Source organism: Punica granatum, chromosome 2, assembly GCF_007655135.1.
Source record: "Punica granatum isolate Tunisia-2019 chromosome 2, ASM765513v2, whole genome shotgun sequence".
In the NCBI taxonomy this organism is placed as follows: Eukaryota; Viridiplantae; Streptophyta; class Magnoliopsida; order Myrtales; family Lythraceae; genus Punica; species Punica granatum.
Window position 1 is genome coordinate 6883995 of NC_045128.1, and position 12259 is coordinate 6896253.

General features: G+C 40.3%; 2 protein-coding genes and 1 long non-coding RNA gene across 4 annotated transcripts; 1 reads left to right on the forward strand and 2 right to left on the reverse strand.

The window, feature by feature from the left end:
• Positions 1 to 148: 148 nt before the first annotated feature.
• LOC116196801 (chloroplast envelope membrane protein) lies at positions 149 to 3727 on the reverse strand. Its single transcript, XM_031526704.1, has 6 exons — positions 2696 to 3727; positions 2280 to 2453; positions 1768 to 1882; positions 1348 to 1445; positions 608 to 743; positions 149 to 518 (listed from the first exon to the last, which is right to left on the reverse strand). Exons 1-6 carry the CDS (start codon positions 3418 to 3420, stop codon positions 450 to 452), a joined length of 1317 nt encoding a protein of 438 aa, XP_031382564.1. The 5' UTR covers positions 3421 to 3727; the 3' UTR covers positions 149 to 449.
• A 1459-nt stretch (positions 3728 to 5186) lies between these two features.
• On the forward strand, positions 5187 to 8135 carry LOC116196807. Of its 2 annotated transcripts, XR_004154898.1 has the most exons (3): positions 5187 to 5353; positions 5855 to 5929; positions 7468 to 8135. It is a non-coding gene; the product is annotated as an uncharacterized LOC116196807 (long non-coding RNA). The 2 variants fall into 2 exon arrangements; XR_004154897.1 differs by having other exon boundaries at positions 5855 to 8135.
• A 391-nt stretch (positions 8136 to 8526) lies between these two features.
• LOC116196798 (pentatricopeptide repeat-containing protein At4g31070, mitochondrial) lies at positions 8527 to 10719 on the reverse strand. The gene has a single exon (XM_031526700.1). The coding sequence runs from the start codon at positions 10575 to 10577 to the stop codon at positions 8796 to 8798; it is 1782 nt and encodes a 593-aa protein (XP_031382560.1). The 5' UTR covers positions 10578 to 10719; the 3' UTR covers positions 8527 to 8795.
• Positions 10720 to 12259: the final 1540 nt, after the last annotated feature.

Consider the following 12259-nt stretch of genomic DNA (forward strand, 5'->3'; position numbering starts at 1 on the left):
GGGAAGACTACTTGGCCTTTCATCTCAATCCTCTTCCATTTATATTCAGATGATAGCAACACGAAATCAACAGGCATAAATGGAATTCCATGTGGTTTTATACGCATTGAACTTTCTCGTCTCGTTCCTATCGAGTAGAAACCAGTCGTACAAGTAAACCATGAAACTCTTTATTTGAATGACTGCATATAGTGCAAACAAATCGACATGAAAGCTGTGCTTACATGAATAATTGCTGATACCGGGTGTATAGAACTGGAATGCGCCTTTATCGGTTACATTTCACCGAGATTGCTATAGACAAAACTCAGATGGCCTCTACTGGGGAAGATGGAGTAGAGATCTGAACGGGCAAAAAGAATGCAATGTAGAATCTTCTCAAAAAAATTGCTACTCGAGGATTTCTCCGGAGAGAGAACAGGAACTCCACGTAGGAAACCCCGCTTCTCCTAGTGCCGCTTCATTTCTCGGAATATATTTGATACCCTCGGTGAGAGTCGGGGGAGGAACTTAAACAACTGTTGCAGTGAAAGTAATAACAGGAGTCAGCATCACAGCAATGGGATTAAAAATAGAAACAGCAAAATCATGGTCTTGGAGAGTATACCCAGAGCTTCACGCAAGCATCGATCACAACCGGGATTAGGCAGACGAATATTGTTATCGCTGATTGATCAACTTCAAAACCATAATGCTCAACAATTATCTCTAGAAGAGTCTGCCAACCCGATTCAGAGTGGTACCTGCAAACACACAACCATTTAAGTTCCAACTATGGCTTCGAACAAAAGCCAAGACGCATTCATCAGGGAATGGTATTTCTCTTATCCAGAACTTGTGTACTGGGACAGCTTGGGTAGGATTCTGAAACAGGATTTGGCCGGAATAAAGGGCCGATAAAATTCCCCGGGATAGGACTGTTAACCTTTTCAGCCTCGTTAACGAAACTGACAAATCTCCTGGTGCCAATGGTGGTGACTAGGCACCTCTTCTTTTTCTACCTCGAAATGTAGTATTCATAAAACATCTTGACAGCCTATCTATAACAAATCCTCTGTGAAATGCATGGGATTTAAAATACTATCCAATGCCCCCACAAATCCTACCAATTCTGAGTACAGTCAGAAGGTTCGAAACAGGCCACTGAAGGTCATAATTAACCCACCACATGATACTAAGAACAGAGGAGGAAGATAAATCTCAGAAATTGCTTTGACATGACATAGCGGGACATATGATTGTATGAACTCATCTTGGATGCAATCTCAGTAAAACAATCATAAGTCTCCCAGAAAAGATAATAGTAACTATTAAATCTGGAAATTTTGAAGATTGCAAAAACATTACCCGAGAAAAATGTCCGTGATGAGTATAATAAGAAATGCTAACCCAGTGTCTGAGACGTTATTTACTATTTTATAACCTGTGAATTTCAGCAATGCCACCTGCAAATAGCACATATGAAAGAAAAACAGGAGATCAGCCGGATATTTGAATCTGAAGTCACAGATACATCTAGCATTTAGCAATTGGAACTAACGGTATTAACAACAGATGACTGTTATGAAATGACACTTCCATGTATGTTCTGCCCACGTCAAAAGGAATAATAGTCTGTCCATGGATGGTCCATTTCAAGGAGCAACAACAGAAACATTTATAGCCTTTATCCCCAAACACAACCAGAAGAGTACAGTTCCATTTTTCATTTCAAGATTACTGCAGTATTTGATCATAAGAGAATGATATGGATATGACATAACGTACTTTACTTTGGTTGAAATACAGAAGAACAAATAGCGAGATCCCGAACACGATATCCGACCATATATTCGCAAATGCTCTACGGTTTTCTAATCTCCATTCCTCTCGCAGCTCTAACCTGTCAATGCAACAAGGAAGACACTTAGAGCATCAGAATTGATCCGCCAAAATCCCAAAAGGAAAGGCATACCATGCTTATTATTGATGCTAAATTGCTCGATTTGACATCTTAAAATAGTTCAATAATTGGCTGTACCTGAAGGTGGCAGAAAAACATTAGAATTTATTAAAAAGTACTCTCTTCGTATCATAATAGCTCAACCAGTTCACCAGGCTAAGTCAATTTCACAATTATACGCTTCATTTCATCATTCAATTACTAACAAAGCAGCAAAACAGCATTTGGCCTCATTTCTGATGGTATATCAACTATGATTGCAAGAGATCATAATAGCATGAATTTCAAGCGGATCAAACGAAATCAATCAAACAATTAGATTCTGGGGAAATCTTACGCTCTATGTCGTAGCTCCAACCAAACCTCCTCATCAGAAAGCGGCGGAGACTTGCCAATCTCTTCTTCGAAGCGAAATCTTGCTTTCTCGACTTTCAATTCCTTAACCATTTCCAGTTTTTGCGACCTTCTAACATCAAGCACCTGTGCTGCAAGTGGTACAGTCTTCACATATCTGCAGCAGTAATAAACCTCATGAGTCGGTCAACACCAGAAACTTTCCTGGTATTCTTGATATCATCTTAAATGCAATTCACGTCATGAGAAAGGAAGTACAGTAAGGCAGCAAAACCCCCCAGTCTATACGGTAACATATCGATATGATCAGTTGCTCTCACCTCATGCTCCGATACAATATTCATGATCAACATCAAACAATAGTATTTGAATGAAATGCACTCCTACTAATGAAGTTACCTGTCCAGAAAAGGCATGAGCACGTAGTCATGAACCACAAAGTCCAACGCCCATGGAACAATTATCAGTACTGCCAGAAACTTAGCCGAGTTGAAGGAGGCATATCGGAAGACTCGATCCTCGTAGAGCATATCCTCATCTTCCCTCCCAAGAACAATGTCCCTAACCGATTCCACAAACCCCTTCTCGGGAACCAAATCATTCCCGTCAGGTACCACATTGTTTCCACCTCCATCGCCCCAATCTTGCTTCCAAGAATCCGCAGCTCTGCCATCCCCGGTGTTCGCCTCATCGTACACAAGCCAGTCCTCCCACATACGGCTCTCCTCATTCCTCACGTCTTCCTGCGCTTCCCTCAGCTCGACAATTGCCTCCGCCCTCTTCTTCCACGCCTCGAACTTGTGGCTCTCGGATAGCTCGCCATCCTCCTCGCTAGTCCCCCTTCCCCCATACTCTCCATCACCACCACCACCGTCACCATAATCAAGCATGTCATCATCCCTCAACCCGAGCCAATTCCCGTCATCGTCAAAGAAGAACCTTTGCCACCAGCTCCTCTTCCTATGGCCCTTGCCCTTCTTCTTCTTAGCATTAGCTACCAAGCCACCAAGCCTCCTTCTCCCTCTGGCAGAGAACTCGCGGGAGGGAGGCAGGAGCAGGCCGTTGAGGCAGATTCTGGGGTTAAGGGAGATGAGGCTGCGGCATAAGACTACTGAACTGCTCATTTACACAGAGCCCACTCCGCATTTTTCGCTACCCCTTTGAGCTGATTGATAAGACGGGCAAGCTTCTGAGCTCGACAAGCTTCGGAGAGATAATCGAATGTTTCCTCGTTCAGTTAACTTCTACACAAGCAGAGGAGCCCAAACACCATGGAAGGAAAGATCGTCACTTCAAGAATACCCACAAACCCAAATTCCAGGGACAACCGGAGAATCGGATAATTGGGCGCTCTGCGTACATTGTATGTTCGTAGCAGCAAAATTTCATGGCCGGGGAGGAGTACTCGTGTCGGACGATGAAGGGTCCTAGACCGGATAAAATACAATATATATACAACAGATAATATATTATTTATTTAGAAATTTTCAATATTTATTGTCTATCTATTTATTATATAGTATTTGTATTTTTGGGAAATTGCTCCAAACAATCTCATTTCTTCATGTTTAGCATCTGCCCCCCTCATATTTAGGTGAGTTTGTTTTCGGAACTATGTTTAACTCAACTCAACTCAACTCCACTTTTCTTCAATTCAACATTACAATCATTACTTTTTCTATTTTTTAAATATTTTTAATCATTCAATTTAATTTTTAATATTAAATTCACTCAACTATTCATTACATTTTCACAATTCAACAACACAATCATTACTTAATCATTATTTTCTCTCAATTATTTATTACTTTTTTACACTTTTTCTCATAATTCAACAATACAATCATTACAAATCAATTAAAACCAAAACTCAACTCAACTCAACTCTCAATCCAAACACACTCTTAGATGTGTTGTCAAAAAGCTCCTTACGGCTATGGTTCTCTCACTTTTCCTCTTAAATTTGATTAAATGTCTTGTTTTATCTCGGACCATACCAACTATTGTCATCTAATAGGGCCAAGCATATTGAGCACATACTTGAAAACTCACAAGGTACATATAAAAATATGTGCGAGTCAATTTGCTATTAGTTGAGAAGTTTTAAATGAGGTTTACGAGATCAGTTTCGCTTCGACAAGAGTAGGAGAAATTTGTTATTCTCCTCAATATAGAAATATGTAGCTTGCATTTGGTTCAGACAAAATCAATTAATTAACAAAGGATGACGTGAGATATAATAATTTATTCGATCAATTTAGTAACATTCTTTATTAATTACCAGAATGAATGTCTAAATCAAAATGGAGTATGTGCGCCCAAGTAGGAATGAGCAACTTTCTATTTGTAGGGGGAAAAAACATCAACCACCTTACTAAACTACAAATAAAATCATTTCTCTCTTTCGGAGGTCCACATTCTTCGTGAAATATTGCATTTTGTTCAATCCATACAAAGACGTATACATGTAGACATGCCACGGGTTCTTCATGAAATAGTCTGAATAGTCGCCTCTTTTTAAGTGTGAAGAAGTCTAACAAAATTCGGAAGGTCGTGCTGCAGCTTGACTACTGTTTCACATTTTGTTCTTTTTCCACACTTGTTTCGCGGATAATTGAGCAAGAGATTGAGATGATTTTCTTTTTACTGGGGAGATTCCTTCATCTCAAGTATGCGCCCGGAGAAACCATCATATGTCTCTCTTGAACTCGCACGACCACATATATCCACTAGATTAACAACATAGCGAGGAAAAAAGGGGCAAATTTTAAAACTTAATGGGGGCAAAAGCAGACAAGCTCAAATACATAGGGTACACTTTAAGAACAAAATGAATCTATTGGGGACAAAGTTGAGATTCATTAAACTGTTTAAGAAATCATTTTTCTCATTTCTCATTTGAAAAATAAATAAAATTCCTAGAAGACGCATTCTCTGAGCTCAAATTCTTCCGCCGCGCCCGATGAGCTGAAGATGGATATATCAAATTCTCTGCTTTGTAGCCAGGGCTGCTTTGATTCGGGGACAACGAGGAGGGTCAGCTGCTTTCGTAAGCTGGTAAAGACTCTTGCTTCCTTGCTCGAAAGTCAGATTTTTATTTTTATTTTTATTTTTTATTTTTTGGTTGGGTTTTGAGTTGAATCATCTTGCTTATGGGAACCCAATTGATGTCACGAGCTTGATTTTTGGTGATTTATGACGAAGAGAAGAGGGTTCCTGAAGGGGCAGTAAATAGCTTTTTAATCCTGTCATGGATTGTTGTATGTGAACCTGTGCAGCCTTGAATTGCTGGGCTAGGTTGCTATGTTCCCGCATGGTGTTTGTCTTTCTTTCTTGTATGTACTGTCATATGTTACTGCACCGTCCTGATATAGTGGCATACAATCAGAGCTAACCCTCGAACCTCTTGGGAGTTGCAGTTCCTGCAATGGACCTCTTAAGGCTTTTCAACGAACCAACAATGTCATTTTTCGCATATCACTTCTACGTGACATTCAACCCTCATTTCTTACTTCTCGAGTTACGATCTGAAATAATTGACTCGAAGCTTCTTTTCAGGACGAGTATTATTCTTACGAGGAGTTGGACCATGGGTGACATGGACCAAATGGTGGAGCGGAGTCAAGATTTCAGGTATTATCCATGCCTTTATTGTTTAAACTTAACAAAATCATTGATATGTATGTTTAGCAATAGGTTATTGATATTTCAACCCAGTTGGATGAATCTTGATTAACTACATGTCAAATGATATTTGCTCTTTCATAGAGCAGGATATGGGGCACTACACAAATATATAGTTGCTTTTGCTGCATTAGATTCTTTCTTTGCTTTCCATTTTATAAAATACGAGTAATGAACTGAAAGTGCAATGTCATGGTCTTTTTTAACTTTTCGACCATCTTTAAGTTATGTTTCATGTTTGAACGAGGCATTCTTATATCTTTGTGATTATTAGAGGGTGTGGAATTCCAAACAATACCATATGGTGTCACAAAAATCTCTTTGTAGATTCCCTAAGAATATACATGGTGGTGGAAGGAGCATGCAACTCATGTCTCGGGAAATTAGAGGTCATGAATTTGAATCTCTTTGTAGGCAAACACTTGTCAATGTGATTTATATGTGTTGATGCACAGCCTCATCTAGGTTCATAGGTTTATGGAGTATTTATGGCACTCAAAATCTTACAATCAAGGGCTACATCCAATATGATTGTGCTAGTACTCCCTTCATCATTAAATGGAAAAAAAGGAAATAAACCAAAACTCTTTCTAGGGTACGTACAATGTGTCTAATGTGAGAGTTCACTGCTACTAGTTTTATGATCTATCCCCATATGCCCCTTGTAATAATTGTAGTGTGATGATAGTGCCATGACACGGGCGAGAAACTGGGCTTCTGTCATGTAGAAGGTCGTAGCCTGTGCAGAAGCTTTTTGAGATATATCATGCCTAATATATTGGTACTTTCTCGAGCAGTTCAAGATGAAAATGTCAAGGTGCTCTATGTGTCCATCTCATATTAGGATATTAACTCAAATATTGAAGTTCACTTTAGGGTTAATTCACCAGCCAAAACGCAGTTTTTCCATTTCCGGGTTTGTGCTAAAGATGCCTTATGTGCATAGATTGTATTTTAATTGCTTTTACCCTCTGGACCAGTGAGATTTTGTTGATAAACCAAATATGAGACAATTGAAAACAATTACTGTTGTAACTGCATTCTCAGAAACTACAAAAGAAGACTGCTGTAGCTTCCTGTACTATCTATTAAGGGGCATTGCTATTGCATTAATAGTGTTCCGTAAGAGAAAAGATGGACATTACGTTTGTTTCCGTTTGAATAGGTAGCTGCGTAATGGCCCGTTTCCTTTATTGGTATTATGAGCTGCAACTTCTTCATTTGGTAGAAATGCAAATGCATCACAGTTGTAATAAAATTTAAATGCGAACTCCGTTTATGGTAAGAGCCGTGTATGATGGCATGTCGTCTGCCACGTGCCGTTCACTCCGTCCTGTGACCTAGCATTCTATTCTCCACACTGTTTGATTTTAGGGGTGGATAGCATTATATATAGCCCCTTCCTCTCATTCCTTTCATCACCATGACATAATCTCTTCATTTTGTTGGCAATCTCCTTTCCTCCTCTGCTCCTCATGGATCTAAAGCCTGAGTCCAAACCCATGAAAGCCCGTCGAGATAGAGGCCCGAAAATGTACAAGGGTGTCCGGATGAGGGAGTGGGGCACATGGGTTTCCGAGATTAGGGTCCCGAAAACTGGAGAAAGAATTTGGTTGGGCTCTTTTGACGACCCGAAGAAGGCAGCTCGAGCCCATGATGCTGCTCTGTATTGTCTCCAGGGTGAAAATGCAGTGTTTAATTTCCCAAATGAGAAGAGGCCCGTCGGCCTCGTACCTTCTTCTGGCTCCTCATTTAAAAAAGATATAAAGGAGATTGCGAACACTTTTGCATCACTGAATGATTCAGAAAATCCTGTGGATATTCAAGTACCAGGCAACGTGCAGGATTTGCCATACATTCCTGTCATTGGTGAAATGGAAGCTGCTGGCACAGGGGTTTCTGAACCATCAGTGTCCACTATGATCGCTGACGATCTTCCGGAAAATTTGTTTACTGATGATTGGCTGTCTATGGCCATGGGTTTGCTTAATGATTAATTTCATTGTCTAGTCGTGTTGTTAGGCATTTACAATCCAGTTCCGTTTGGGTGTCATTAGGTTAGTTGTTTGAAGGTTGTATTGCTAATCAAAAGGAAAACAAAGAGGTTGTATTGTTTGGATAAGTGTTAGTGATGTTCCTTGTTATGTGCTTTTTATCTCCCTTCTTTATACTCAGACAATCATTTGTGACTGATATAAGATACTGATTCTAACACTCTTCTAACAACGGCTTCCACTCGGGGTTTTACCTATATTATTGATGCTACTCTAATGTACATAGTCCTATGAAGGCAATTATTCTTGCAACTAATGATCTATAGGGCGATTCTGCCGGCTCTGCCTATATCAATTTGTGATCTTTAGTGTCATCACGTTCATCCGGACATAGCGGCTTGCTTTGTTGCATGGTTAAAGTTGTGGCTGCAAATTGTCCCGAAAAGCATATTTTAGGGGTAATTGATCTCACCCTGTGTTTTCCGGGAAGTCAGGTATTTATCCATCAAGCAAAATTCGATTAAGCAGACAGCTGAAAGCAACCCTCATCCGAACCAACAATCTCAGTTTCTCTTTAATATTGACATGGAGTGCTGTAGCAATGCCAGTATCACATACTCATACAACCGTACATGATGCAGATTATCCTATGGAAGAACACTGATAAGATTACAAATGAATTTTGTCATTGCTTTCATCTGATGGCGAGACATGCCATTTTCTGTAGCAGGTGTGAGATATGTGGAGGCAAATGCTCAGTTCAGAAAATTCAGCTGACTTCGCTCGTTTTAGAGTTCCTTGTATTTTGGGAATACATCATACTACATCACCAAAAGATCAATCCGGCTTATCCCGGAGTGCTTTTGAGGCCCTTGGCCTCTCATGAGTCTTCTCACATCCTCCACTCCGGCCCAGTCACTCCGTTCTGCACGCACCATGCTCAACAAGGTATTGTTGGATGGGTTCTTGGGCTCAGCTTTGATGAGCTGATGCACCAGCTTTTCCGCAATGTCCAGTCTTCCCTGAGCCTTACAGGCCGATACCAGAGACGTCCAAACTTTCAAGGTTGGTTTCACTGGCATTGTTTTTATGACTTCACAAGCGTCTGTCAGCTGTCCTGACTTTCCTAGAAGGTCGACAAAGCAAGAATAATGCTCTGAGTTTATCGGGATCTTATTCTCTTTGACTGCATCTTTGAACAGCTTTTGCCCTTCCTCAGCAAAGCCTGCATGGTTGCAAGCAGACAGCGCCGAAAGCAAAGTGACCCCATCGGGCTCTATGCTTCTGTCTTTCATCTCATGGAATAGCTCCAAAGCTACTTGTCCGTGACCATGAAGGCCGTAAGCGGCAATTAGGGCACTCCACGACACCAAGTCGGGCTCCGCCATTTCATTGAAGATTTGACAGGAAGCTTGGAGGCATCCACATTTGCAGTACATATCGATGAGGGAATTCTCAACAAATTCTTGTGTATTTAAGCCAGATTTTATTAGATACCCATGGACCGATTGCCCAAGAATCAGGGAAGACATAGCCGTGCAGGCAGAGATAACCGCTAAAAGGGTCACAGAGTTTGGTCCAACGCCTTCTATTCGCATGTGGCTGAATAGTTCTATGGCACTGTCTGCTTCTCCTGTCCGAGCGTAGCTCCGAATCATCGAACTCCAAGACACAACATCCTTAGACTTGTAACTATTGAAGACTGCCCTAGAACGATTCACTCCTTCCCCACACTCACAGTACATGTGAAGTAGAGCTGCTGAGAAGTGATCTTCGGAGTCGAACCCGTGACGGATGGCGTACCCATGGATCTCCTTCCCAAGCTGGAGAGAAGCCAGCCCAGGACAGGCTTGCAACAGACAGATCAGTGTCACCCTGTTTGGACTCAACCCTCGATCCTGCATCTCCCGAAGGCAACTGATGGCCATTTCGTATTCGTTGTTACTGATGCACCCAGAGACCAAGGCCGTCCAAGAAACTTCATTCTTCGTGGGCATCCGATCAAAGAGGCGGAACCCTGTCCAAGAATCATGGCACCTCAAGTACATGTGAAAGAGGGCAGTGGACAGCAATACCGAGCCTTCGCTTCTCGGGTCAAACAGAATGCGAGCATGAATCTGTTTCCCGAGCCTTATGTTCCCGGACCGCCCACAAGCAGACACTATCCCAGCGACCAGCTCCGGCCTCGGGAAGAAACCGTGCAGGCACATCTCTCTCAACGCCTCCAACGATCCCCGCAAGCACCCGTTTTGGAGGTAGCAGTTAATCAAGGCGTTCCGGGTGATGGGGTCTCTGCTGGGCATTTCGTCAAACACCCGTCGAGCGGGCTCCGGCCTCGAGAACTTGGAGTACATGGAGATGATGGAGTTGGACACGACCGCGTCCGAGGTGGACCCGGACTTGAGGGCGACGCAATGGAGCTGGAGGCCGAAGGGGTAGTGGGTCGACGGAGCGGAAGCGCATGCTCGGATGACCGAGGGGAGGATGGAGGTGTTGGCAAGGAAAGCGGAAGGGTGGATGTGGAGCTTGTACAGTTCAAGTGCCGCGGAGTAGAAGCCATTGGAGACTAGCCGTTTGACCTCTCTGCTCAGGGTTGATTTCATAAGGACGAATCATCAATGTATTATACATATGCATGTGCATATATTTATTTATACTCGTGACAGATTCAGACGTTAAAAGATTTTTCGATTAAGTGGTAACACGTAATAATTATGAAATGTTAGAAAATATATTCATTCAAAAAATATAAAATTAACTATATATAACTGATTATATAATGTCATTAGTTATCTTATTAGCTAGTTTAAAGATACCAAACGAATAAATTTTGAATTACTTAATATCATTAAAACATATTGATTTTTTTATTTAAATAAACATAGTTCATGTTATTAAAAATTATTAAAAAAAATGAAATCAATTTTTTTGTCAGAATTAAGTCGGTTTATGTGAAAAAATTAAGGTTAATATAAGAAGTGAATTATGTTAATCTTTTAATAATGCACGACCAAGTTCGAGTTGAACCCTAACTTGAGGGCGACGCAATGGAGCTGGAGGCCCAAGGGGTAGTGAGTCGATGGAGCGGAAGCACATGCTCGAACGACCGAGGGGAGGATCTATGCGTTGGCGAGGAAAGCGGAAGGGTGTGTGTGGAGCCTGTACAGTTCAAGTCCATCGGACTAGAGGCCATGGGAGACTAGCCGTTCGACCTCTCTGCTCAGGGTTGAATTCTTCAATAATATGTGCATATGTCTATGTGTATACCATACTATATAGAAAAATATGACAATATTTTTCAATTTTTAATATTTTAAAAATACCCTTATACTCTCATGATTTTTTTCCTCACATCTTTTTGACTCGTGACTTTTGATCGTATATTTTCACTATATGAACCGAATTTTTCTATTCATTGCTCATTTCGACGCATTATTGCTTTGCATCTCTCTCAACCGAATTCTTTGACCATAATCTTCATTTGTTTTCAAGTTTCAAAAACCAATTTATACTTATTATTTCCCATGACCTTTTGATTTTAAGGCACGCTTTCACACTTTTTCACTATAAAAACTACCATATTTTTTTTCCATAATTGTTCACTCTGACAAACGCATAAAATATGAAATAATTTTTGAAATAATTTCTTCATTCAATGCTCATGGTTCCTCTTTCATGTCTCCTATTCACATTGGTAACGATGAATTTTCAAAATTTATATTAAGAATTTTTAAAATTACTTTATAGATGGATATTTTTGGTGAGTTACTAGCATATATCTTGTGATTAAAAATTTTATATTTTTTGATGAATTTTTCAAAATCTACATTAATTTATTTAAAAATTTGTTTAAGACATTATGCCATCGGTAATTTGTTTTCAAAGTCCCAATCAATTTTTTATAGGATTCTATGATACAAAAATACATATTTGGGAGAATAAAAAAGAAAAAAAAGAGAAGAAGGGTTTTAAAGAAAAGAGATATCATATCATTAATTTCTTTTTCATTTAATTTTGTTTTCTCTTATTTCAGGTTTTTTCTTCTCTCCCAATTCTTATTCTCTTCTTTTTCTTTTATCCATAGACATTGACTACAGTTTTATCCATTGTCACTTTAATGTCTGTCACCACCACCTGTTAACAATGTTGCACAAACTTAAAATACTCATGCCGTCAATGTTCTCCTTCACAAGCTCTAGGTACATTTTCGTTCTTGTTCCTCAAGGGTAGGCTTGTAAAAAGGGAGAGATAAGTTACTTTCAATATAAATTTAATATCGATTATC

Coding starts and splice junctions, on each gene's coding strand:
- LOC116196801 (XM_031526704.1), bottom strand. CDS start 3,420: ATGAGCAGTTCAGTAGTCTTATGCCGCAGCCTCATCTCCCTTAACCCC. Junction 744..1,347: donor ATCACGGACATTTTTCTCGG/GTAATGTTTTTG, acceptor GTGTGTTTGCAG/GTACCACTCTGAATCGGGTT. Junction 519..607: donor ATGCTTGCGTGAAGCTCTGG/GTATACTCTCCA, acceptor TCACTGCAACAG/TTGTTTAAGTTCCTCCCCCG.
- LOC116196798 (XM_031526700.1), bottom strand. CDS start 10,577: ATGAAATCAACCCTGAGCAGAGAGGTCAAACGGCTAGTCTCCAATGGC.